Here is a 27781-nt window from a genome sequence, read left to right as displayed (position 1 = left end):
TCACTAGTCAGCCCGTCAGGCGCAAACGCGGGAGAGAAACAAACCAGTTATTGGAGGAACAACTTGATGGTGATTCTTCCATTCAAACACACCTCTGTGATAGGAATTTTAAATTGGATCAGGGGCTACATGGAGGACTTTGGGGGCCGCATCAGGCTCATGGGCCGTACATTGGGCAAGCCAGGTTTAGATGAACAAATTATATTGACGGTGTTTGATTGGTGGATGAAAATATATCATCAATCACTGTTGCATTGAAAAATCTTCATGCAAAAGCCAGCAACCTTAACTGATTTCAATTTTACTTCAGGAACTCAGGCATTCCTCTTGTACTAAGGTCTTGCTGAAAGAAAACACAACCAGGGATGGATAGCTTTTCTTATTCCATGGTCATTTAAAACTGATTCTGGTGCAACAGCAATGAGAGATGCCAGGAATTTTTTCCACATGCACGTTGAGCCAAACATCCCACAGAGATGATTCATAGAATCAGAGAATGATGCAGATGTTACAGCACAGAAGAAGGCCCAATGTAAATCCCACTCCTCGGCTCTTTCCCCATAGTCCTGTAAATTGTTCCCCTTCAAGTATTATGGGGGGAACAGCAGTGGAATGGTTATGTCACTGGCCTAGTAATCCAGCGGCCCAGGCTAATTCTCTGGGAACAAGAGTTTAAATCCCACCACAGCAGATGGTAGAAATTAAATTTAATTAATAATCTGGAATTGAAAAGCTAGTCTCAGTAATGCTGACCTTGAAAGCAGTGGCGATTATTGTAAAAAATAATTTGGTTCACTAATGCCCTTCAGGGAAGGAGATCTGCTGTCCTTCCCTGATCTGGCCTACTCATGACTCCAGGCACACAGCAACATGCTTAAACGGCCTTTGAAATAGTGTAGCAAGCCATTCCGCTCAAGAGCAATTAAGGATGGACAATTGCTGGCCTTGCCAGCGATATCCACTTCTCATGAAAGAATCAAGAAAAAAAATTATCCAATTCCTTTTGAAAGTCGGTAAGAAATGCATTTTCTCCTCAAACCCGTACAAATGACATTGCAGAATTCCTCTCTCAAGTCAAAATCGACAGTTAGACAAAACTGCCATTCAGTCTCCAATTCACTCTTGTCTAACATCCCATCCATGAACTTGGTAGCAAAACCCAGAATCACCCATATCAACCCATTGGTCATGGTGAGCATATACTGTTCCAGTAAGTGTTATATTCCACTTGACCCAGTATGCTTAGTCTTTTACCTCCAAGTTAGAGCTAGATCCAGCCATGCTTGAATTGAACTGATCACCCTATAATTTTAGCCCCACTTCACAACATATCCTTGCAAACATATCACAATCCAAATAGTTTGTATTCCTTTTGCATTTTGAGGATTGAGGCATTCACTTCTTGTCCTCAGATCAGTAACTGCTAAAGTCAAACTAGACAGTGCAGACTTTGTTTGCAGTGAGTGCTGAATTTGGATGCATTTGAGTGCTATAGTGAGAGTTTGGTGACTGAGGGATATTAAGGGTTTATTTTTTATTTGTATCTAAAGTCTAGTCTTTTATTTAGTTAATTAGCTTAAAAGTTGTTGTTTGGTTGAGAAGAAGGTGAATTTTCAATCAGCTTTTAACAAAGGTTCTACTTGTAACTACTTGCAGCTGGAGCTTGTTAATTAGTTAATTGGATTAGGCCAGTTTTCAGAGGCTAGAGTCACAGTATAAATCTGAGCTAGTTACAGTGCAGACTTTGTTTGCACTGAGTGCTGAATTTGGGTGCATTTGAGTGCTATAGTGAGAGTTTGGTGACTGAGGGAGTGCTGAATTTGGGAGCATTTGAGTGCTATAGTGAGAGTTTGGTGACTGAGGGAGTTAGGTGAGGAGGGAGTAAGGTGCTCCTTTTCATTTCATTTCCTACATTTCCTCAAAGAGCGTGAAGGGAGCCGGGAGTTTACAGAGAGTACAGCTGACTGGGAGCAGAGTCGGAGGGCGGAGGTCCAGTTGGTCCACAGTGCAGCTATATTCTGTAAGGTAAGAGGGGATGGAGGCTAGGGCAGTTGCATGCTCCTCCTGTAGGATGTGGGTGGTGAGGGATACCACCGGTGTCCCCGCTGACTATGCCTGTGGGAAATGCACCCAACTCCAGCTCCTCAGAGACTGTGTTAGGGAACCAGAGCTGGGGCTGGATGAACTTCGGATCATCCGGGAGGCAGAGGGGGTAATAGAGAAGAGTTACAGGGAGGTAGCCACACCAAGGTACAGGACAAGAGTAGCTGGGTTACAATCAGGGGAAAGAAAACGAACGGGCAGACAGTGCAGGGATCCCTTGTCGCCGTTCCCCTTCAAAACAAGTATACCGTTTTGGATGCTGTTGGGGGGATGACCTACCGGGGAAGGCCCTGGCGGCCAGGTCTCTGGCACAGAGTCTGGCTCTGGGGCTCAGAAGGGAAGGGGGAAGAATAGAAAAGCAATAGTGATAGGAGACTCAATGGTTAGGGGAATAGATAGGAGATTCTGTGGTCGCGAGCGAGACTCCCGGAAGGTATGTTGCCTCCCGGGTGCCAGGGCCAGGGACGTCTCGGATCGTGCCTTCAGGATCCTTAAAGGGGAGGGTGAGCAGCCAGAAGTTGTGGTACCAACGACATAGGTAGGAAAAGGGGTGTGGAGGTAATAAACGAGTTTAGGTAGTTAGGCTGGAAGTTAAAAGCCAGGACAGATAGAGTTGTCATCTCTGGTATGTTGCCTGTGCCACGTGATAGCGAGGCTAGGACTAGGGAGAGAGTGCAGTTGAACACGTGGCTGCAGGAATGGTGTAGGAGGGAGGGCTTCAGGTATTTGGATAATTGGAGCGCATTCTGGGGAAGGTGGGACCTGTACAAGCAGGACGGGTTGCATCCGAACCAGAGGGGCACCAATAACCTGGGAGTGAGGTTTTCTCGCACTCTTTGGGAGGGTTAAACTAATTTGGCAGGGGAATGGGAACCGGAACTTTAGCCAGCAGCTAAAGTAGCCGATGTTCAGGACGTCAAAGCGTGTAGTGAGGCAGTGGGGAAGGTAACACTGACAAAGGAGAGTACTTGCAGGCACGGAGATGGGTTGCAGTGTGTATACTTCAATGCAAGAAGCATCAGGGATAAGGTGGGTGAACTTAAGGCATGGATCGGTACTTTGGACTACGATGTGGTGGCCCTCATGGAAACTTGGATAGAAGAGGGGCTGAAATGGTTGTTGGAGGTTCCTGGTTATAGATGTTTCAATAAGATTAGGGTGGGTGGTAAAAGAGGTGGGGGGGGGGGGGGGGTGGCATTGTTAATTAGAGATAGAACTGCAGAAAGGCATTTCGAGGAGGATCTGCCTACTGAGGTAGTATGGGTTGAAGTCAGAAATAGGTAAGGAGCAGTCACCCTGTTGGAAGTTTTCTATAGGCCCCCTAATAGCAGCAGAGGTGTGGAGGAACAGAATGGGAAACAGATTTTGGAAAGGTGCAGAAGTCACAGGGTAGTAGTCATGGGTGACTTCAACTTCCCAAATATTGAGTGGAAACTCTTTAGATCAAATAGTTTGGATGGGGTGGTGTTTGTGCAGTGTGTCCAGGAAGCTTTTCTAACACAGTATGTAGATTGTCCGACCAGAGGGGAGGCCATATTGGATTTGGTACTTGGTAATGAACCAGGGCAAGTGATAGATTTGTTAGTGGGCATTTTGGAGATAGTGACCACAATTCTGTGACTTTCACTTTAGTAATGGAGAGAGATAAGTGCATGCAACAGGGCAAAGTTTACAATTGGGGGAAGGGTAAATACGATGCTGTCAGGGAAGGACACAATTGAAATGTGGAACTTAGATAGAATTTACAGTGCAGAAGGAGGCCATTTGGCCCATCGAGTCTGCACCGGCTCCTAGAAAGAGCACCCTACCCAAGGTTAACACCTCCACCCTATCCCCATAACCCAGTAACCCCACCCAACACTAAGGGCAATTTTGGACACTAAGGGCAATTTATCATGGCCAATCCACCTAACCTGCACATCTTTGGACTGTGGGAGGAAACCGGAGCACCCGGAGGAAATCCAAGCACACACGGGGATAATGTACAGACTCCGCACAGACAGTGACCCAAGCCGGAATCGAACCTGGGACCCTGGAGCTGTGAAGCAATTGTGCTATCCACAATGCTGCCGTAAATGGAGAGAAACTTGTTCAAGGAACCGATACTACATGTCCTTGATATGTACGTCCCTGTCAGGCAAGGACGAGATGGTTGAGTGAGGGAACTATGGTTGACAAGAGAAGTTGAATGCCTTGTTAAGAGGAAGAAGGTTACTTATGTAAGGCTGAGGAAACAAGGTTCAGACAGGGCACTTGAGGGATACAGATAGCCAGGAGGGAACTGAAGAAAGGGATTAGAAGAGCTAAGAGAGGGTATGAAAAATCTTTGGTGGGTAGAATCAAGGAAAACCCAAAGGCCTTTTACACATTTGTGAGAAATATGAGAATGACTCGAGCGAGGGTGGGTCCGATCAAGGACAGTAGCGGGAGATTGTGTATTGAGTCTGAAGAGATAGAAGAGGTCTTGAACGAGTACTTTTCTTCAGTATTTACGAATGAGAGGGGTCATATTGTGGAGAGGACAGTGTGAAACAGACTGGTAAGCTCGAGGCAATACAAGAAAGATGTGTTGAGCATTTTGAAAAACTTGAGGATAGACAAGCCCCCGGGCCTGATGGGATATATCCAAGGATTCTATGGGAAGCAAGAGATGAAATTGCAGAGCCGTTGGCAATGATCTTTTCGTCCTCACTGTCAACAGGGGTGGTACTAGGGGATTGGAGAGTGGCGAATGTCGTGCCCCTGTTCAAAAAAGGGAATAGGGATAACCCTGGGAATTACTGGCCAGTTAGCCTTACTTCGGTGGTAGGTAAAGTAATGGAAAGGGTACTGAGGGATAGGATTTCTGAGCATCTGGAAAGACACTGCTTGATTAGGGATAGTCAGCATGGATTTGTGACGGGTAAGTCTTGCCTCACAAGTCTTATTGAATTCTTTGAGGAGGTGACCAAGCATGTGGATGAAGGTAAAGCAGTGGATGTGGTGTACATGGATTTTAGTAAGGTATTTGATAAGGTTCCCCATGGTAGGCTTATGCAGAAAGTAAGGAGGCATGGGATAGTGGGAAATTTGGCCAGTTGGATGATGAACTGGCTAACTGATAGAAGTCAGAGAGTGGGGGTGGATGGCAAATATTCAGCCTGGAGCCCAGTTACCAGTGGCGGACCGCAGGGATCAATTCTGGATCCTCTGCTGTTTGTGATTTTCATTAATGACTTGGATAAGGGAGTTGAAGGGTGGGTCAGTAAATTTGCAGATGATAAGAAGATTGGTGGAGTTGTGGATAGTGAGGAGGGTTGTTGTCGGCTGCAAAGAGACATAGATAGGTTGCAGAGCTGGACTGAGAAGTGGCAGATGGAGCTCAACCCTGAAAAGTGTGAGGCTGTCCATTTTGGAAGGGCAAATATGAAGGCGGAATACAGGGATACACAGTTCTTGGCACTGTGGAGGAGCAGAGAGATATTGGGGTTTATGTTCATAGATCTTTGAAAGTTGCCACTCAAGTGGGTAGAGCTGTGACGAAGGCCTATGGTGTGCTCACGTTCATTAGCAGAGGGATTGAACTTAAGAGCCGTGAGGTGATGATGCAGCTGTACAAAACCTTGGTAAGGCCACATTTGGAGTACTGTGTGCAATTCTGGTCGCCTCACTTTAGGAAGGATGTGGAAGCTTTGGAAAAGGTGCAAAGGAGATTTACCAGGATGTTGGCTGGAATGGAGAGTAGGTCTTACGAGGAAAGGTTGAGGGTGCTAGGCCTTTTCTCAGTAGAACGGAGAAGGATGAGGGGAGACTTGAGAGAGGTTTATAAGATAATCAGAGGAATAGATAGAGTAGGCAGTCAGAGACGCTTCCCTCGGGTCGAACAAACCATTACAAGGGGACATAAATTTAAGGTGAATGGTGGAAGATATAGGGGGGATGTCAGAGGTAGGTTCTTTACCCAGAGAGTAGTGGGGGCATGGAATGCACTGCCTGTGGAAGTAGTTGAATCGGAAACGTTAGGGACCTTCAAGTGGCTATTGGATAAGTACATGAATTACGGTAGAATGATGGGGTGTAGATTAATTTGTTCTTATTCTCGGACAAAAGTTCGGCACAACATCGTTGACCGAAGGGTCTGTTCTGTGCTGTATTTTTCTATTTTCTATGTTCTAAGAACCAGACTGCACTTCAGGGCATGCCTTGAAGTTTCTTGGAAGACAAGGCAGAAATCCAGAAGTTTGCATCCAGATCCATGAACAATGTTGAACCTTTTGAAAAGACCAGAGAATGAGACCTGTAATGTCAAGTAACAGAGGAGAAAAATGGAGACATCTTCACAACTACCATCTGCAGCTGGATGCATGTTGTGCATTTCATATTTGCTTCACAAATTCAGTCCCTCCAAGAAGTTTAATGCTAAAGAGGCTATGTCCAGAGGAATATACAGCCATGCATAATCTGGTCTTGCCTCCTTTTTCCCCATTCTGGACCATTTCAAATGTTTCATTGTCCAATATTTAATTAAGTGAAAGGTGGATTTTGAATCAAAACACAGAACTTCAATTTCCCAAAACTGCAGTCAACAACGTGAATTAACAGCGTCATCGAAAGCTATTGCATATCGCAGCTGCTCCACACCGCAGGTTTATCTTTATGCTTTTCCCACACAGTGTTACTGATCTGTGTGCTGTTATCAGGAAGACCTCCTGACAGAAATATTAGTGTGAGGATTAACACCTATGTCCGAGCCACTGTCGTAGTGGGCAAAGCTTTTACTGAAACTAGAATCTTCTTCAAATAGTTATGGCGAGTGTATTTTGATAAGCCATGCTAACATCTCCAATACCTCCTTATTTGTCTGTCCATTTGTTGTTCTGGCAAACAGAGATCTCTCAAGTTTCTGTCTATTCCCATCACAGCATAGTTTATATCCCTTTTGTGTTTTGAGGATTGAGTCATCCAATTATTGTCCTCAGATCAGTAACTGCTAAAGTCAACCAGACTGCACTTCAGGACACATCTTGAAGACCATCCGCTGAAAGACAAGGAACATTTCAGACAGGAGGCAGAAGTCTACCAGCTGTTACAATAAATCTCCTGCATTTTCACAATCTATGTTTCCCATTCTTATGGTATACCATATTCCCTCTTTCTCTTAAAGGTATAACTCTTTCCTGGGTTATAATTGTACGAGTATTCCTCTAACATGTGGCCACTCTTTGTGTGTAAATCTAGACCCATCTACCAAAAGCAGAATGAAGGAAGTTGAGTTGATTCTACTTCAGTTGTTTGTTGATTTTTCAGTACTGTGAAATTCAGCAGTTATCATTAGAAAACGTTGGTGATATAAATACTGATTGCACAACTAAAGCTGGGAGGGGACAGTTGCTGGAGTGTTAATGTTTGCTGTACTTTTTTGGGAGGAAATTAAAAGGAAGTGGTTGACCTTTGAACAGAGCTATGAGCAACAAACTAATTTTAAAAATTAGTTTTCTCATTAAATTCTGTAATTATCAAGCGGTTAGTTTTGAAAATTTGAACAAACTTCCCATTTTGGATATCCCAGGACTTTCCAACACAAAGATTAGGAATAAGTGCTCTTAGGTTCGGAGTTTCAGGATCTTGACCTTCTGTCGGTAAAGGAATGGGGATACAATTTCCAAAACAGGATGTTGTATGACGTGGAGGGGAATTTGCAGGTGGCGGTGTTCCCATGTATCTTTGTTCTTCTGGACCATGAAGGCTGTGTATTTGGAAGGTGCTATTGAAGAAATTGTGGCAACTTACTGCAGGGTATGGTTAGTTATAGAGTAAAAACCTTTCTCATGAAGCACCCCCATATCAGATTCAGCCAGGCCAGGAGAGGGGCACTAGCATATAGAATTGGAAAAGGCCATTAGATACATAAAGGAGTGGGAGTTCAGTATTGGATAGTACTAAAGAATGAAGTAATACCATATTAGATTGAAGAAGATTATGAAAAATTCAAAGAAGGGTTTAAAATGTATGTGTCTAAAAGCACAAATTCTGATGAATAAGGTGAGCCAAAAGTACAAATATTCTGGTGGGAATTTGATGCAGCCACAATATGGAAACATGGCTTAAAATATAAAAGGACTGAGTAATATTCAAGAATAAAAATTAATTGGGAAAGTAAGGAAGGAAAAAATGGGTGGCAGGACTATTAGGGAAGAGACTGTAGTGTTGGAAAGAGAGAATGTCATTGAAAGAGCAAGGACAGAATCTATTTGCTTAGCATTGAGAAGCAATAAGGTATGATCACACTTCTGGGGATATCATATAGGCTTACAAATAGTGAGCAAGAGATAGAGGAACAAATCTGCAAGGAATTCATAGATTTGTGGTGGCAGTGGGGAACTTAAATCACCCACGCATCGATTGGGATAATAATAGAGGAAAGAAAAAGGAGGGGGTGCAACTTCTTCAATGTGTTTGGGAGACTTTCCTGGACCGGTATGTTCACAGTCCATTGAGGAAGGAGGCACTCCTGGATCTGGTGCTGGGGAATGAGGCTGCAGCCCATTCATGCTTTCTGATTCGCCATTTGCTGATCCTCACTTTTTACTGGAATATAAAGGGGTTAGGATTAGGTGCCAGAATTTCAGCTGCTGGCTGAATCTGTCAGATAAAGTGATATTAGTGATCTTTTTTAGACCTAGTGCTTCACGCGGAGGCTGCACTGCCTGACCAAGCAACAATTTATGGATACCTGAAAGCATATGTGTAAAAGGGGAAAGTTGGGTTGAGAAGTCGGCGGAGAGGTGGGGGGGGGGGGGGGGGGGGGGAGGGGGTGGAGGTGGTGCAAGGTAGAAAGCAAGACATCCATGATCACATCTGCAGCATGCAATACATAATACATGCCCGATAGCAGAGTAATTGTGAGGGATTTGAGAACAGGTGCAAGCCCTTCTCCATCATTCTAATCTTTCTGGTGATACTGTGATGGAACCATCAATTCACCAGACACGTGTTTCCGATGTGAATCTAGGCTTTAATCAACTTACTTCAGAGCCAGCCTGTTACCTGTCGATGAACTCGTAGTCACCCAGGCTGACTTTGGACACGGGTACTTATACAGCTGCACTAGGGGGAGGAGTCGTGGGCGGAACCAAGGGTGGAGCACAGTACAAGTTCCTAAGTGCTCCCAGCGCTACTCCCCCTAGTGGTAGGACTGCGCTACTGCGCTTACAACAACGGTGTGAATTAACATATATATTAACATATATTACATTCACCACATTCTGCATATAAGGGCTTCATTTACACTTGCCCTCATGAAGCAGAGTATTGTTGCCTCCAGAGTTCTTGGTCTTTGCACATTTGGCAGTTCCCTTCTGGTTATCTGCTTCTCCCTCTTGCTTTCGGCCACCTGCGAGACAGAGGGAAAAATGTCAATGAGAGTGTTACAAGTGTTTGACTGGTTTGCCTGCCATGGTTAAATAGCTGGAAATATGCTAAAGCTACAGGGATGGGTGTAAAGCTGACAGCATTGGTAGACATATGAAGGTAAGGTGGAATATCTGAATGTTGGGCGAGAGTCCTAATTGCTGTAACTGATGTGGGTGTGGTGTATTGAGAAGCTGAGATGGTGGAGTGGTGTTAGGAGATATCATGTGAAGATGCATCCACTGACCTTGGCCACCCTTGTGAGACCATTACATTTTTCTGGTGCTGCAGCCATGTCCTCGGGGCCAGGATCCAGGAATTGACCTGTGGCCACCTGTACCCACCTCAGGATGGCATTCAGAGCTGTGGTGAATGTATTCACCATAATGCATGCATGATGCCATAACCTGTGACCTATGACCTGGAAGTGGTGATATGAACTGCTTCCAGGTACAGTACTGTAACCCCGGTATGGCTCCGCCTCTGGCTCTGCCCACACCGGGGCATATATAGGCCGGTCTCTTGTGGGTGGCATTCATCTGTACTACTGACTCTGGCTAGGCAAGTTCATGACTAATAAAGCCTACTGTTCACTCGCTCTCCCTGCCTCACTGTGAATTGAAGGTATATCAAGAGTCTCTTGGCTCCCTTTGCGGACATAGATTCTTCCCTCCCTTCCACCTTGATCACTAATGCCTTCAACAAGACCATAAGATCATAAAACATAGGAGCAGAATTAGGCCAACACTGGCCCCAGCTCCTGAGATGATGAAGGTGCTTCCGCACTGTCCATTTGCGAGTGTTTACTTGGTGCAAGACTAGTCCGGTCTGTTGTACCACATTTTGTGTAATCCAACGGGTTCCATCCCCGAAGTTTTGGACATATACCACGTCCCCCGGTCAGAAACTCCTGGTTACTGTCCGCCTGCCTCACCTTGCCTCTGCAGGTCCTGACTGCATTGTGCTTTCCTGCCAATATCGGAGAATGTGAGGTGAAGGCAGGTCCTGAACCTCTGGCCCAACAATAGTTCAGCTGGTACTATGCCAGTCATGGCATGTGGTGTGGTCCAGAGAACATTACAGCGCAGTACAGGCCCTTCGACCCACGATGTTGCGCCATCCTGTGAAACCCCTCTAAAGTCCCTCTACACTATTCCCTTATCGTCCATATGCCTATCCAATGACCATTTGAATGCGTTTAGTGTTGGCGAGTCCACTACTGTTGCAGGCAGGGCATTCCACAGCCTTACTACTCTTTGAGTAAAGAACCTACCTCTGACATCTGTCCTATATCTATCTCCCCTCAATTTAATACTATGTCCCCTCATGCTGGACATCACCATCTGAGGAAAAAGGCTCTCGATGTCCACCCTATCTAATCCTCTGATCATCTTGTATGCCTCAATTAAGTCACCTCTTAACCTTCTTCTCTCTAACGAAAACAGCCTCAAGTCCTTCAGCCTTTCCTCATATGATCTTCTCTCCATACCAGGCAACATTCTTGTAAATCTCCTCTGTACCCTTTCCAATCCTTCCACATCCATCCTATAATGTGGCGACCAGAACTGCACACAATACTCCAAATGCGGCCGCACCAGAGTTTTGTACAACTGCAACGTGACCTCATGGCTCCGAAACTCAATTCCTCTACCAATAAAAGCTAACACACCGTACGCTTTCTTAACAACCCTCTCAACCTGGGTGGCAACTTTCAGGGATCTATGGACATGGACACCGAGATCTCTCTGCTCGTCCACACTACCAAGAATCTTACCATTAGCCCAGTACTCTGCCTTTCTGTTATTCCTTCCAAAATGAATCACCTCACACTTTTCTGCATTAAACTCCATTTGCCACCTGTCAGCCCAGCTCTGCAGCTTATCTATGTCCCTCTGTAACTTGTAACATCCTTCTGCACTGTCCACAACTCCACCGACTTTAGTGTCACCTGCAAATTTACTCACCCATCCTTCTACGCCCTCCTCCAGGTCATTTATAAATATGACAAACAGCAACGGCCCCAAAACAGATCCTTGTGGCACACCACTGGTAACTGGACACCAGTCAGAGCATTTCCCATCAACCACCACTCTTTGTCTTCTATCAGCTAGCCAATTTCTGATCCAAACTGCTAAATCACCCTGAATCCCATGCCTCTGTATTTTCTGCAATAGCCTACCGTGGGGAACCTTATCAAACACTTTACTGAAATCCATATACACCACATCAACTGCTTTACCCTTATCCACCTGTTTGGTCACCTTCTCGAAGAACTCAATGAGGTTTGTGAGGCATGACCTACCCTTCACAAAACCATGTTGACTATCTCTAATCAAATTATTCCTTTCCTATCTCTTATAAACCTTTCCAAGACTTTTCCCACAACAGAAGTAAGGCTCACTGACCTATAGTTACCGGGGTTATCTCTACTCCCCTTCTTGTACAAGGGGACAACATTTGCTATCCTTCAGTCCTCTGGCACTATTCCTGTAGACAAAGATGACTTAAAGATCAAAGCCAAAGGCTCAGCAATCTCCTCCCTAGCTTCCCAGAGAATCCTAGGATAAATCCCATCCGGCCCAGGGGACTTATCTATTTTCACACTTTCCAGAATCGCTAACACCTCCTCCTTATGAACCCCAAGCCCTTCTAGTCTAGTAGCCTGTATCTCAGTATTCTCCTCGACAACTTTGTCTTTTTCCTGTGTGAATACTGACGAAAAATACTCATTTAGCACCTCTCCTATCTCCTCGGACTCTACGCACAACTTCCCACTACTGTCCTTGACTGGCCCTACTCTCACCCTAGTCATTCTTTTATTCCTGACATACCTATAGAAAGCTTTAAGGTTATCCTTGATCCTACCTGCCAAAGACTTCTCATGTCCTCACTTGGCTCTTCTTGGCTCTCTCTTTAGAGCCTTCCTAGCTAACTTGTAACTCTCAAGCGACCCAACTGAACCATCATGTCTCATCTTCACATAAGCCTCCTTCTTCCTCTTGACAAGTGATTCAACTGCTTTAGTAACCCATGGTTCCCTCACTCAACCACTTCCTCCCTGCCTAACAGGTACATACTTATCAAGGACATGCAGTAGCTGCTCCTTGAACATGCTCCACATTTCCATTGTGTCCATTCCCTGTAGTTTTCCTCTCCAGGCGATGCATCCTAAGTCTTGCCTCATCGCATCATAATTGCCTTTCCCCCAGCAATAACTCTTGCCCTGCGGTTTATACCTATCCCTTTCCATCGCTAAAGTAAACGTAATCGAATTGTGGTCACTATCACCAAAATGCTCACCTACCTCCAAATCTAACGCCTGTCCTGGTTCATTACCCAGTACCAAATCCAATATGGCCTCGCCTCTTGTTGGCCTATCTACATACTGCATCAGGAAACCCTCCTGCACACATTGGACAAAAACGGATCCATCTAAAGTACTCGAACTATAGTGTTTCCAGTCAATATTTGGAAAGTTAAAGTCCCCCATAACAACTACCCTGTTATTTTCGCTCCTATCCAGAATCATCTTTGCAATCCTTTCCTCTACATCTCTGGAACTTTTCGGAGGCCTATAGAAAATCCCTAACAGGGTGACCTCTCCTTTCCTGTTTCTTAACTCAGCCCATACTACCTCAGTATTCGAGTCCTCATCAAATGTCCTCTCAGCCACCGTAATACTGTCCTTGACTAACGATGCCACCCCTCCCCCTCTCTTACCACCTTCCCTGAACTTACTGAAATATCTAAACCCCGGCACCTGCAACAACCATTCCTCGCCCTGCTCTATCCATGTCTCCGAAATGGCCACAACATCGAAGTCCCAGGTACTAACCCATGCCGCAAGCTCACCCACTTTATTCCGGATGCTCCTGGCATTGAAGTAGACGCACTTTAGACCACCTTCCTTCCTGCCGGTACACTCCTGCAACTTTGAAACCTTACTCATGACCTCACTACTCTCAGCTTCTTGTGTACTGGAGCTACAATTCAGGTTCCCAATCCCCTGCTGAACTAGTTTAAACCCTCCCGAAGAGCATTAGCAAACCTCCCCCCGAGGATATTAGTACCCCTCTGGTCCAGGTAACTAAATAAAAAGCCTGCTAATCCCGTTTCCATGGATCCTGTGGTCTGTTTCTTCATCCCTCTCTTGAAGATCTGCACAGCTCACTTGGTCAACATGTTCGAGGAAGGGTGGTATGGGGCCGTCCTTATGTGTCTCACCCTGTTTTACTTCATAAAGTGTGCAAAGTCGTCATGGGTAACATTGTTGGTAACTAGCACCTCTGGAATGCCATGGGTGCTGAAGGAAAGTCATAGCTTCTCCACAGTGGCCTTCGACATAGTGGATGACGTCCGATGGACATCCAGCCACTTGGAGCAGGTGTCCACTACAAGTAACAACACAAAACCTGGAAAAGCCCCTAAAAACCGGCGTGGAGGCGCACCCAAGGCCAGCTCGGCCATTCCCATGGGTGCAGTGGTGCGGCTGGTGGTCCTTTTGCGTCCAGTAATGTATCTGGGCGACAGTGACCAGCAATATCCCCATAAAGTTTAGCGTTGAAACAACCTTGTCAGCCCTTGGTGAGGATGGAGGCTTGTTGGTAATGGGAGCCAGCTCAGCACGTCTACATTCGCGATCTGCGTGCCTGGGCAGTGCTTGATTCCGTACTCGTATGATGCTAGCAACAGGGGCCATCACTGTATCTGTGCTCTTGGCGGGATTGCCTTGTCCTCTTTAACAAGCTCCAGCAATAGCTAATGGTCTGTCACAATAGTGAATTGACACCCACGTACATATTGATGATATTTGTTCACCGCAAAGTCAGCAGCCAGCACTTCTTTTTGATTTGGGCAGAATTGGATTCCACCGTGGCCAAAGTCCGCAATGCGTAAGCTATTGGCCTCTCCCGTCTATCCTTGATACGGTGGGATAATACTGCCCCGATGTTGTAAGGCAATGTGTTGCATGTCACCAAAAGGGGCCGTTTACCTGGATAGCTTTTCGGATGGGGCAACCCACAATGCGCCAATGCAATTTAATTGCAGGCACTCATCTTCAGCAGGCTGGTCCAGGTGGAGGGTCCTGGCTCTGTGTTGGCGTCTCCCTCGGATACAGCAGCGGGTTTGCTAGCTGACCTGTGGTTTTCTATCTCTGTGACTTCACCGGCCACAAGTGCCACACTGCCGCGGATCAACCTCCATCAATTCTGGCGAGGTGTCCTGCCTGGACGTAGCGACCCTCGGCCAACGGTCTGGCCCTGACTGTGTTCAGGCTAGAGCGGGGTTCCAAGCATCTGAATGGGGCGTGCTTAGTGCTGTTTACCTCCATCTCTGACATCTCCTGGAGTTCCTTGGCTCCCTTCTCTGTGCTCTCCCATGAGAGGGAGATCTCAATGGCCTTTTCTTAGGTCCAGAAATGGCTTGGCCAGCAATTTCCGCTGGGTCACCATATTATTTACCCTGTTTACAGACGATCTTGTAGCATTTTGAGCAGGGGTGGTCCAGTCTTAATTCCACCAAAAATTCAGTGACTGACTCGCCTGAGGTTCTCTCGCCCGTGTTAAATTGGAATTTTGGCACAATGACCTATGGCTGGGAGTCGTAGTGGTTTCTCACAAGCTCTTTAAACGTCTCAGAGTCTGGGGCTGCGGAGTTCTTTAGGATCCTTATGACACTGCAGGTGGGGGCCCCACAGGTGTTCAGGAGAATTACCGTCTGCCGATCATCCCTGATGATAATGTTCGCTTCACAAAAATTGAGCACATGTTCAGCATACTGAGCCCAGTCCTCTACGCCGCCATCGAATGCACCGAGTCTGTGAAAGAGCGGCACTTTTAAAACGGTGCAAACCCTATACCTTCGCAATGAGAGTTGGCTGTACTCCAAATGGCTAGCAGCACCGACTGTGCTTCCATTTTAGCCTATCCTCGTCACCAATAGAATAATCAAGGAGGAGTCCAGACAGGAGAGTCAAAAATAATCTAATTTCAACTCTTGCTTGAGGAAAAGTATATACCAGCAATGGTCCAAATCCCAGCTGGGATTATTCTGGAACCCCGGATTTATTCAGTGGAATTAACGGGTCTGCTGGTGGGCCTCTGCTCCTCAGCGGGGAGTTCATACTTTACGAGGCTCAAGGGAGATTAATTGGGTTGTCCTCGTGGGTCTCGTGGGGGTTATAATAGGTACTTAACCTCTACCCTGACAGTTTTTGAGGGGATGGCAGGGGAGAAGATTTTCTCTGCAGTCAAACTTGGAGTACTGATGAAATATTATAGAAAGAAACATCAACTGCATTTGATCCATTATATGCATGACTTCTTGTTGACACTAGCTACAGAAACTAGACAATATTTATTTTCAAACTGATTGCCCTCTTTTTCAGAGAAGTTCTGAAGAAGTTGTTCTTACCTCCTGAGACTAACTAAAAGGTTTATTGATGTCAGCCGGTGATCTATCCAAACTTGCACCTGATTACTAATATTTGGGATGTTATGTTTCACCAGTTACAAAAGAATTCCAACTTGAGTTTCAATCATGGCTACAATAGTGTCAAAAAAGACGACCAGAACTACCACAATCGTGACTGAGCATTCCACTGGCTCAGGGATCAGCAGAGTGAAGAAAGTAAGCCAGGTGACGAAAATCACATCCGAGGAAGGTAACTGCTAAAACCTTTCCTAATTATAAAGACAATATATCAACAATGAACATGCAAGCTCCCTTATACCAATGCCTGACTTTGTACTGTCATGGTGGACTTCACAGTTTCCCTACACTCAGCCGTGTACATTTACCTCAACTCTGACCCTCAAAACGCTCACCAACATTAACAATGGCAATATTTTTCAATTCTAAAAGTCCGAGGGCATGATCTATTGGTCATGTTGCACAGCCAGTAGATGCCAGGAGAAGCTTCCCACTGGCTTCCCGGCAGCCAATATGCCTTGCGTGATCTATCCAGACCTTGCGAGGCGTTGCGATCAGAATCTCACCCACAATGGGCGTGACATAGCCTCATGCCCATTTTCAGGCCTCCTACCCTCTCTTTCATTCCCAGTTCCCTCAGGACCTCTCCCCCTACATTACCCCAACCTTTATGAGGCTTCTTCATACCCCCATTTCATGGGCATGGCGCTCTCAGTCCATGACCATTGACAGTGCCAACCTGGTATTGGGGCACCTTTTGTACTGCCTGCCTGGCAGCCTGACAGTGCTCCTGCAAGCCTTGGCAGATCACCGCCAGGCGCAACATAGTGGAAAGATTGCGCTCTATATTCCTGAACCAAAGAGCTGTGCACCAATTGTGAACATTATTAAAAAGATGAGCATCAACGAACATGTCCTTTAACAACATCTTTGCTGTTAAAAGGTATTGCATTATGCTGTATTTCAGATAAAGAGCAAGTACAAAGGAAATCATCAGTCACACAACAGACACTAAATGTTGTCACACGGTCATTCGAGATTCCTGCAGGAGAGAGCATCCCTGAGTTTGATGAAAAGCCAAACTCCTCTGTAGTTCAAGAAGGTAAGCTGGCCGAGCAATGTTATTTCCTGATTCACCTGTTTGCCTTTCTCCTTTTGTTTTGTTTATAGTCCTGCACAGTGGGTTTTGCCTGGGTTTTAATTTTTGTCAAATAAGGATGGAAAAGAGACACAAGTGACTGATCCATTTAGACTGTTACTCTCCCAATCTTTTATAAAAATAAAAAAGAGAAATGTATGGCCGAGGCTGGAAGTGTGAACTAAAAGGAGAAAATGCAGTTCTGACCAAGGGTCACTAACCTCAACGAATTGACCGTCGGCGGGATTCTCTGTTCCACCAGCAGCACACCCCCGCCCGTAGGTTTCCCGGCACCGTGGGGTGCCCACAATGGGAAATCCCAGCAACAGAAATGGAGAACCCGGCCATCCAGCGACGATGCCTCGCCGAGAAACAGCGCCGAAGGCAGCACGGTAGCATTGTGGATAGCACAATCGCTTCACAGCTCCAGGGTCCCAGGTTCAATTCCGGCTTGGGTCACTGTCTGTGCGGAGTCTGCACATCCTCCCCGTGTGTGCGTAGGTTTCCTCCGGGGTATTCCAGTTTCCTCCCACATTCCAAAGATGTGCAGGTTAGGTGGATTGGTCATGATAAATTGCCCTTAGTGTCCAAAATTGCCCTTAGTGTTGGGTGGGGTTACTGGGTTATGGGGATAGGGTGGAGGTGTTGACCTTGGGTAGGGTGCTCTTTCCAAAAGCCGGTGCAAACTCGATGGGCCGAATGGCCTCCTTCTGCACTGTAAATTCTATGAAAACACGTGGCTGGGGAGATGGAGAATTCACCCCATTAACTAATTTCTCTCTCCAAAGGTACTACCAGGCCTGCTGAGTATTTCTAACATTTGTTTTGTTTTTGCTGGTTTCCACTGAATATCTGAAGTCATTGAGAATTTGTGTTGAACCCAATATCAGTTTATGCATTAATCAGGACTATAAAGTTCTCTGGCGGGATTCTCAGATCCTGGGACTAAGTGTTGATGCCGAGGCAGGATTCGTGGACTTCCATGACAGCAAAACTGGCACTGCATCTGGACCAATTCAACAACTGTTAAGGGGCCATGTGGAACACAATCGATTCCAATGAGAAACGGTGCAGGATTTGCCGGATTCCCGATTGACACTCAGGAAACTGAGAAGCTGCAGCCGCATATGCACAGTTCACTCCCCACATACACCATCCCAGCCAACAAGATAGCAGCCAGGAGAGCGGCACCCTTTTTCACGGATGCCAAGCTAGAGACCTTCCTGGATGTGGTGGAGGAGAGACTGATGATCCTGTACCCCGGCCTGGGAAGGAGGCTGCCAGCTGCCGCTTTTCGCTGTGCTTGGGCGCAGGTGGCAGAGACGGTCAGCACCACCACAACACTTTCCAGACTGGCCCGCAGTGCCATAAATAATTGCACAACCTCCTCAGAGTGGCCACGTGAGTAGGTAGCACTGCGCCCCTGGCACCAACCCCTGCCCCACACATCCATAACCAAGTTGTCCATAACCACCAGGAGCAGGAGGAAATTGGACGGAGACCGCCGGATTTGCACCCCTCACCGCAGCTGGGCAGAGGGCCCTGGACATGGTCGGTGGCCCAGAGGAAAGGGAGGTTGCCGGGGTGGGTATCAGCAACGGGAGAGGAAGTGAGACCTCACTGAGTAGCGGTTCCCCATGCCACATGTGTCAAACCTCCAACACCACCTGCACCCCCACCCTCACCCCCATACCACCCTCACTCCCACCCTCATCCCCGCACCACCCTCACCCCAACCTCACCCTCACTCCCACCCTCATCCCCGCACTACCCTCACCCCCACACCACCCTCGCCCTCACTCCCACCCTCACCCCCACACCACCTTCACCCTAGCCTCACCCTCACCCCCACTCCCAACCTCAGCCCCACACCACCCTCACCCTCACTCCCACCCTCACCCCTACATCACCCTTGCTCCCACCCTCACACCACCCTCGCATCTAACCTCAACCCCACACCACCTTCACCCATACCCTCATTCACACACCACCATCACCCCCACCATCCCCACTCCCCTCCAGTCTACTGTCTAATCATGTATCTTGTCTTGTGTCAGGACCTGCTGGCGATGGGGAGGGTGCATCTGGTGACCCCTGCGCACAACCAGTGGCACAGCCGCCCCCCCCCCCCCCCCCCCCCCCCCCCCCCCCCCGCCCCGTGTGCAGAGCAGGGAAGATGGCAGCAGCACGGGCAGCAGCCCTCAACAAGAGACCAGAGACAAGAGACCCAACACCCTGGAGCTCAAGTCCGGGCATGACACAGATTTCCCGTCGCAGCTGTCTCAAACACCCTCCACCATCTCAGCGACTATCACCTCAGTTGGGCACTTTAGTGAAGAGGCTCCTGGGACACCCTCTTTTGCTTCCTACGCAGTTGCTCCAGTACATCAGCTGGAGATAGGAGGTCCCGAGGGGACAGACGGCGGAAGGGCGGACCAGGTTCCATTGATTGTGAAGAAGCAGTCGCAGAGCCAGGGTCTACATGAGGGGTTGTCGGCAAGCATCCAGTACCTGCAGGTGCAGTTGGAGAAGTCCAACCATGTGTAGGAGGAGGTGGCAACGACCATGTGTGTTACCCAGGCCAAAACCACACAGGTGGCGTCCGCGTTGAAGGCATTGGTTGTGACAGATTTGGCTATGGATCAGCATGTCCAAGGCCTGGGGCATTCTGTGAAGACGCTGGCCGAGGCCCAGGACAGGGTTGCAGTCTCACAGGCAGCCATGTGCCAGAGCCGCATGGAAATTGCTGCGGTCACAGCAAGCCATGGCTAGGAACATCAGTGGCATTGCTCAGGTGCTGGCCGACGTGGCGCAGAAACAGAGAAATGGGGCTGGATTCTCCATTTCAGCGGCTAAGTGCTGTCGCCAGCGGAGCATTTGTGGTCTTTTAGGACCAAAATCTGCATGAAACCCTCCCCAGTTCCAGGACTGGTGAGGGGCTAGCAGCGGCGCCAGGTGAAATTCCCGGCTCACGTGCTGAAAACGACCGGAGAATAGCCGGATCCCGGGCCGCACATGCGCACGGCTGATGACCTACAGCGGTCACACTATACAACATGGCACCAGCCGTGTGCGGACATGACCTGCCATCCACGACCCCACAGTTCACCCCCTGTCCACCCCCTTCCCACCTCCCACCAGTCCCCCCAGCCCTCGCGGAAGCACCCCCGATTAAAATATCGGCATCGGGCAATCAGAAAGCCCTTCCACGGAGTCGATGTTTAAGATCTGTAACCTCTCATCAGAACTGGGAAAACCTGGAACTGTAATCGGCGGGATTTTCCTTCCAGCAATGCCGGAATCGCGAAATACGATCGGGCGGAGAATCGCGCATCAGCTGAAAATCGAGGCTGGTGCTAGGCACCCAATGGAATGCCATCCTCCGGCTTCTCGACAGCAACATGAATGGTTCCATGCCACACACTGGAGTGGGCATGCAAATTGTACAGTAATGGACTTGTGGGAGGAAACTGGAGCACCCGGAGGAAACCCACGCAAACACGCGGAGAACGTGCAGACTTCGCACAGGCAGTGACCCAAGCCGGGAATCGAACCTGGGACCCTGGAGTTGTGAAGCAACAGTGCTAACCACTGTGCTACCAGATTTGTCCATTTTATTTGGTCCAGCCTTCAGTCCTAGGATTGTCGACCTGAAGCAGATTCCGTAATTATGATTAAGAAGAAGAATTTGTTTTGGAAATATTGCTTTCAATGAGGGACATTAGTTCTCTACATCTTGACAAATGGTTTAACATGAATGAAACATAACACACATACTGAATCTATGTGAGCACATTAATCAATGTGTTTTAAATGACACTCAGTGAAATTTTGATGTGTGCGTGAGTAATTCGGCTCTCATGTCAATTTATGCTGATACTACTGAAGTGTCTGTTGTTACTCTAGGCAAAGATGCAGTTTTTAGAGCTAAGGTGTCTGGGAACCCCAAACCCACTATCCAGTGGAAGCGAGGAAGTGGAAAGTCAATCAAAGAAGGAGCAAAGATTTTCTTTGACAGCATCGCAAAGGAGAATATTCTAAAGGTATTTGAAACCAATAGATATCATTGTAGAGCTACTATGGATTGTTTTAACCAGCTAAGTTTAAGGCAGTTAGTTGATCAGCATCTGAAAGGTAAGTGGGAGCACAATACTTCGTGTAATACTAATATACGTGTAATACTAATATACAAACATATCTAGCCTTGTCATACTCTTACTTAGCCAATAATGTGCCAAATGTTGCTGTAGCAGGGGATCCAATGATACCTGCCATCTGTTAAACTTGCCCAAACATATTATAGATTTTTGTGTGGCCTGTGATGAAACTGCAGCAAGGAACTGCATCTCAGACCTGAGTGAACAGGCAAACAACACGGTATCTTCTTCACCACTGAGATTGAAGGGTGGCAAAATAAATAGTGCAAGGTCTGAGAAGGAAATGTAAATTAGAGTAACTGAATTGTAAATTAGAGTAACTGAATTCAATGATGAATAGAAAAAAACAGGGAAAGAAAGCTTGGATTAAGAAAAAAAAAATGCACAGGAAGGAATACTTTTAAAAAACATTATTTTCATTTGTAAGTAGAAATTTTAAAAATCACCAACAATTAATGTAGGAAGGAATGAGATTCCACACTTATTATAGTTCATTTTCAGTGTTGAAGATATTAACTGGAAGTAAATAAAACTTAAAATTGTTGAAAGAATTGTGACACAATGCCAAGACTTAACATTCTGTGGTGAATTTAGTTCACATCAGCCGCACACCTAGGCATAGTAATGGCATCATAGAGGTCTGCAGCATAGAAAAGGCCCTTTTGCCCACCGCGTCTGCACCGGTCAAAAACAACCACCATTGTAATCCCATTTTCTGGCACTTGCCCATGGCCATATGTGCTCTGGCATTGCAAATGCACTACTAAATACTTCTTAAATGTTATGAGGGCGGGGCAGCACTGTGGCCTAGTGGTTAGCACAGCTGCCTCACGGCGCTGAGGTCCCAGGTTCGATCCCGGCTTTGGGTCACTGTCCGTGTGGAGTTTGCACATTCTCCCCGTGTCTGCATGGGTTTCGCCCCCACAACCCAAAGATGTGCAGGGTAGGTGGATTGGCCACGCTAAATTGCCCCTTAATAGAAAAAAATAATTGGGTACTCTAAATTTATTTTTAAAAAATGTTATGAGGGTCTCTGCCTCCACCACTCTTTCAGGCAGTGTGTCCCAGACTTCCATCACCCTCTGGGTGAGAGAGATTTTCCTCACATCCTCTCTAAACCCCCTGCTCCTCACCTTAAATCTATGTCCCCTGGTTAGTGATCCCTCCACCAAGAGGAAAGGTTTATTATTGTCTACTCTATCTATGCCCCTCAGAATTTAATATCGCAATCATGTCCCCCCTCAGTCTCCTCTGCTCCAAGGAAAACAATCCCAGCCTATCCAATCTCTCTTCATAGCTAAAACTCTCCAGCCCAGGTAACATCCTGCCAAATCTCCTCTCCTGCACCCTTTCAATTGCTTTCACATTTAGAACATAGAACAGTACAGCACAGAACAGGCCCTTCGGCCCTTAATGTTGTGCCGAGCCATGATCACCCTACTCAAACCCACGTATCCACCCTATACCCGTAACCCAACAAACCCCCCCCCCCTTAACCTTACTTTTATTAGGACACTACGGGCAATTTAGCATGGCCAATCCACCTAACCCGCACATCTTTGGACTGTGGGAGGAAACCGGAGCACCCGGAGGAAACCCACGCACACAGGGGGAGGACGTGCAGACTCCACACAGACAGTGACCCAGCCGGGAATCGAACCTGGGACCCTGGAGCTGTGAAGCATTTATGCTAACCACCATGCTACCCTGCTGCCCCGTGGATTCCAGAACTGCACCAATACTCTAACAGTGACCTAACCAACGTTAGAACAGTTTCCTGCCGTTCAATGCATTTCAATGCTGACTCAGTGTAGAAGATGTTATTTTCTCAAAAATAATTGTGGAACAGTACAATTCAGACGGTACTTTTGGAATTTCTACATTTAATCGAGCGTCTGCCCTTTCCCAAATACTTTTGTACCATTTATACATAAATAACAGTGGTTGTCATTAACTTCACCATTGTTTTGACAAATTTTGGCCTCTTGAAGCCGTCACTCCAGTAACATTTAAGCCCTTGATCTGATCAGTACTGAGACCTTGTAGACACCTTGCTAAATCAGTCAGCCCTTAAGGGTTGAGTCCGATAAAAGGCCAGCACGGTGGCACAGTGGTTAGCACTGCTGCCTCACAGCGCCAGAGACCTGGGTTTGATTCCGGCCTCGGGTGACTGTGCGGAGTCTGTATGTTCTTCCCGTGCCTGCGTGGGTTTCCTTCGGGTGCTTAGGTTTCATCCCACAGTCCAAAGCTGTGCAGATTAGGTGGATTGGCCATGATGAAAGTGCATGGTTACAAAGAAAGGGCAGGGGAATGGCTCTAGGTAGGGTGTTCTTTCGGAGGGCCGGTGCAGACCTGATAGGATTTCTGCACTGTAGTAAGCGGCATTAGCAACCCTGTCCAGGCCTTGTGGTTTTGGAGTGAGAAATAATGTTGAGGAGTCAGTCCTGAGACACGTGCACAGTCGCCGATCCTGTCCCACCACACTTCCAACTCAGGTCAGTACAGAGATGAACAGTGCTGTTTTGTACTGATTTAATAAGTATTGAGTTATAAAGTCCAATTAAGCATTCAGCCTCAATTCAATCAATGGGGCAGCACAATGGTACAGTGATTAGCACTGCTGCCTCACAACGTCAGGGACTTGGATTCAATTCCAGCCTTGGGTGACTGTCTGTGTGGAGTTTGCACTTTCTCCCTGTGTCTGCGTGGGTTTCCTCCGGGTGCTCTGGTTTTCTCCCACAGTCCAAGGATGTGCAGGTTAGGTCGATTGGCCATGATGAATTGCCCCTTAGTGTCCAAAGGTTAGGTAGGGCTACAGGGATAGGCCGGCGAGTGGCCTGGGTGGGGTGCTTTTTCGGAGTGTCATTGCAGACTTGATGGGCCTCTTTCTGCACTGTAGGTGTTCTGCGATTCTGTGACCCAGTAATATATCGCAGTTTAATCAGTCCTTAGATATCCAAAACTGTAACAAGAACACTACTGATTTATTTAGTCAGTACTCTTGATATAACAATCCAGCTCCACACATCTTACTGACTTCCAGTTTTCAAGTCTGACTTGATAAGTACAATACCAGATTAGCCAGTCCTGCTGCATGTGCTATTTTGATTCAATCAGCAATGAGATGGGTCATTTAAGACCAGGTTTTAGCTAGCTTTGCATTCTACCAGTTCTATTCTACTGAATGACAATGTTTTCATTGTTTAAGCAATACATGATTTGCAGATGTTCTGACTTTTACAGATCGATAATGTCTCTCCGGATGACGAGGATGCCTACAAATGCATTGCTTCCAACCCTCATGCTGACTGCACATATACCTTTTCATTGACAGTGACTGAGAGTAAGCTCTGAACCTGGGTGGATTATATATGATAATGTTTATTTAGTGCATATTGATGTTGTGTTGCTTCAGATCTGTTCCTACAGATGGTCACAAGGAACAAGATTTGTTTCTAGCCCCTTTGTAATGTAGTGTTATAAAAACTGTTTTTAAGATTATATTCATTTCATTCCTCAACATGGCTTCATTGCAATTGTAGCATTTCCTTTTTTTGTAAAACATTTTATTAAGGCATTTATAATTTTATAATAATAACAATAAACAGTTCAAATACAAATGTAAACATAGTGCATAAAGGTCAAAGGCCAAGACGTCAGCATTTCTCACCCCCTGGACTCCCGGATCTTCCGACGCTCTGAAAACCGGCAACTCTGGACTCGGCATCACCATTGTTTTTAGCACCGTGGCCATGACGTCTGCAGAGCCCTGCCAGAATCCCCTAAGTTTTGGACATGCCCAAAACATATGGACATGATTTGCTGGGCCCCCCCGTACACCTCGCACACCTGTCCTCTACCCCAAAGAACTTGGCTCATCCGGGCCACCGTCATGTGTGCCCAGTGAACCACCTTGAATTGTATCAGGCTGAGCCTAGCACACGATGAGGACGTGTTGACCCTGCTTGGGGCATCCACCCACAGACATGCCTCTATCTCTCCCCAGCTCATCTTCCCATTTGCGCTTTAGCTCATTTATCTGAGTTACCTCCCACTCCATAAGCTCTTTGTAGATATCCGAAACCTTCCCCTCCCCCACTCCCGTTCTAGAAACTACCCTGTCCTGTATCCCCCATGGCGGTAAGAGCGGGAAGGTCAAAACCTGCCTTTGTACAAAATCCCGCTTCTGCAGATATCGAAACCCATTCCCTCCCGGAAATTCAAACTTCTCCTCCAAATCCTCCAAACAGGGAACGCTCCCATCTATAAATAAATCTCCCATCCTCTCGATCACTGCTCTCTGCCACCTCCGAAACCCCCCCATCCAACCTCCCCGGGACGAACCGGTGATTATTACAAATTGGAGCCTGGACCAATGCTCCCTCCACTCACATGTGCTTCCTCCACTGCCCCCAGACTCTCAGGGCCGCCACTACCACCGGGCTTGTGGAGTACTGGGCCGGCGAGAATGGCAGACGTGCCGTTATCAATGCCCCCAAACTTGTGCCCTTAAATATTACAGCCTCTACTTGCTCCCACACCGATCCCCGAACCCTACTACCCACCTCGTAATCATGGTTATGTTTGCCGCCCAGTAATAGTTGCTAAAGATCGGCAGTGCCAGCCCACCCTCCCCTCGACTATGCTCCAGCAACACTTCCTTTACTCACGGGGTTTTACCCTTCCACACAAAACCAGAGATCACCCTATTTACCTGTTTAAAATAGGCCTTTGGGATAAAGATAGGGCGGCACTGGAAAACAAACAGAAACCTCGGGAGGACCGTCATTTTCACGGTCTACCCTCCCTGCCAGTGACAGCGGGAGCATGTCCCATCTCCGAAAGTCCTCCTTCATTTGTTCCGCTAGCCGAATCAAATGTAGTTTATGTTGCAGCTCCCATTTCTGTGCCACCTGGATTCCCAAATAACGAAAGCTCCCACCCACCACTCTGAATGGCAGCTCTCCCAGTCTCCTCTCCTGCCCCCTTTCCTGGATTGCAAACATCTCACTTTTACCGATAATTCAATTTGTACCCCGAAAACTGGCCAAGTTCCCCTAAGATCCGCATAATCTCCCCCATTCCCCCTAACGGGTCAGAAATATACAGGAGCAGATCGTCTGCGTATAGCGAGACCCTGTGTTCCATCCCCCACCGGATCATCCCCTTCCAGTCCTTTGATGCTCTTAGTGCCATTGCCAGTGACTCTATGGCCAAAACAACCAACAATGGGGAGAGGGGACATCCTTGCCTTGTCCCTCGGTGTAGTCTAAAGTAGCCCGAAGTCAGCTGATCTGTTCGTACACTCGCCACCGATGCCTGGTACAACAACCGAACCCAGTCAATGAAGCCCTGCCCAAACCCGAACCGTCCCAACACCGCTCACAAATAATTCCACTCCACCCGGTCAAAGATCTTTTCCGCGTCCATAGCGACCACTACCTCCATCTCCCTCCCCTCAGAGGGCATCATGATCATATTTAAGAACATATTTAATGTTGGCCGTTAGCTGCCTGCCCTCAACAAACACCGTCTGGTCTTCCCCTATCACCTCCGGGGCACAGTCATCTATCCTTGAGGCCAAGATTTTAGCCAATAGTTTGGCATTGATAATCAATAGGGAGATTGGCCTCTATGACCCACATAACTCTGGGTCCTTCTCCCTCTTCACCCCTTCCTCAGTCTAGTCTGATCCATTATCCTCAGGTGTGTCTCCTGCAGCACTGCCATGTCCGCCTTCAACCTCCTCAAATGTGCGAACACACGAGCCCTCTTGACTGGCCCATTCAGCCCTCTAATGTTCCACGTGGTCAGCCTGCTCAGGGGGCATACCCCCCGCCCCGTCCGATCAACTATTACCAGCACGGTAGCATAGTTGTTAGCATAGTTGCTTCACAGCTCCAGGGTCCCAGGTTTGATTCCCGGCTTGGGTCGCTGTCTGAGGAGTCTGCATGCTCTCCCCATGACTGCATGGGTTTCCTCCAGGTGCTCCGATTTCCTCCCACAGTCCAAAGATGTGCAGCTTAGGTGGATTGGCCATGCTAAATTGCCCTTGATGTCCAAAAAGGTTGGGTGGGGTTACTGGGTTACGTGGATAGAGTGATAGTGTGGGCTTGGGTAGGGTGCTCTTTCCAAGAGCCAGTGTAGACTGGATGGGCCGAATGGCCTCCTTTTGCACTGTAAATTCTCTTATTCTATGATTCTTAGGCCAGCCTTCAGCTCGCGTTCCGCACCTCCAGAGGCCCGCCCTCGGGCACCCACCATCCAATTTGTCTCAACGCAACAGTCCCTCCCCTGTCAGCAGAGTAATTCCCCTCCGCCCACCCCCTCCCCCCATTAACAGAACAACAATCCCAACCCCCCTCAACAAACCAATCACCTGCTCGCCCCCCCCCCCCCCCCCCCCCACCCACTGCGCTTTCGTGAGCTAGCCCGCACAGCTAGCCTGGTAGCCCCGCCCATGGCACCAAACATCCTACCCACTATTGTTCTCCCTCCCCCCCACTCGAACATACATATTCAAAACATCACAATCCCCAACAGAGACACATAAGAAGAAATT

General features: G+C 47.4%; 1 protein-coding gene across 1 annotated transcript in view; it reads left to right on the top strand.

Moving 5' to 3' along the window:
- LOC119971662 (immunoglobulin superfamily member 22-like) overlaps positions 1–27781 on the top strand; it is a 148213-nt gene that overhangs the window by 8496 nt on the left and 111936 nt on the right. The window contains exons 2-5 of the mRNA XM_038807516.1: positions 16002–16156; positions 16892–17026; positions 20969–21105; positions 24463–24562. Of these exons, the coding sequence (XP_038663444.1) occupies positions 16033–16156; positions 16892–17026; positions 20969–21105; positions 24463–24562 (496 nt within the window). The 5' untranslated portion in view covers positions 16002–16032. The remainder of the gene's footprint in view (positions 1–16001; positions 16157–16891; positions 17027–20968; positions 21106–24462; positions 24563–27781) is intronic.

This window comes from Scyliorhinus canicula, chromosome 9, assembly GCF_902713615.1.
Source record: "Scyliorhinus canicula chromosome 9, sScyCan1.1, whole genome shotgun sequence".
Taxonomy (NCBI): Eukaryota; Metazoa; Chordata; class Chondrichthyes; order Carcharhiniformes; family Scyliorhinidae; genus Scyliorhinus; species Scyliorhinus canicula.
This window is presented reverse-complemented; position numbering and strand designations above follow the sequence as displayed.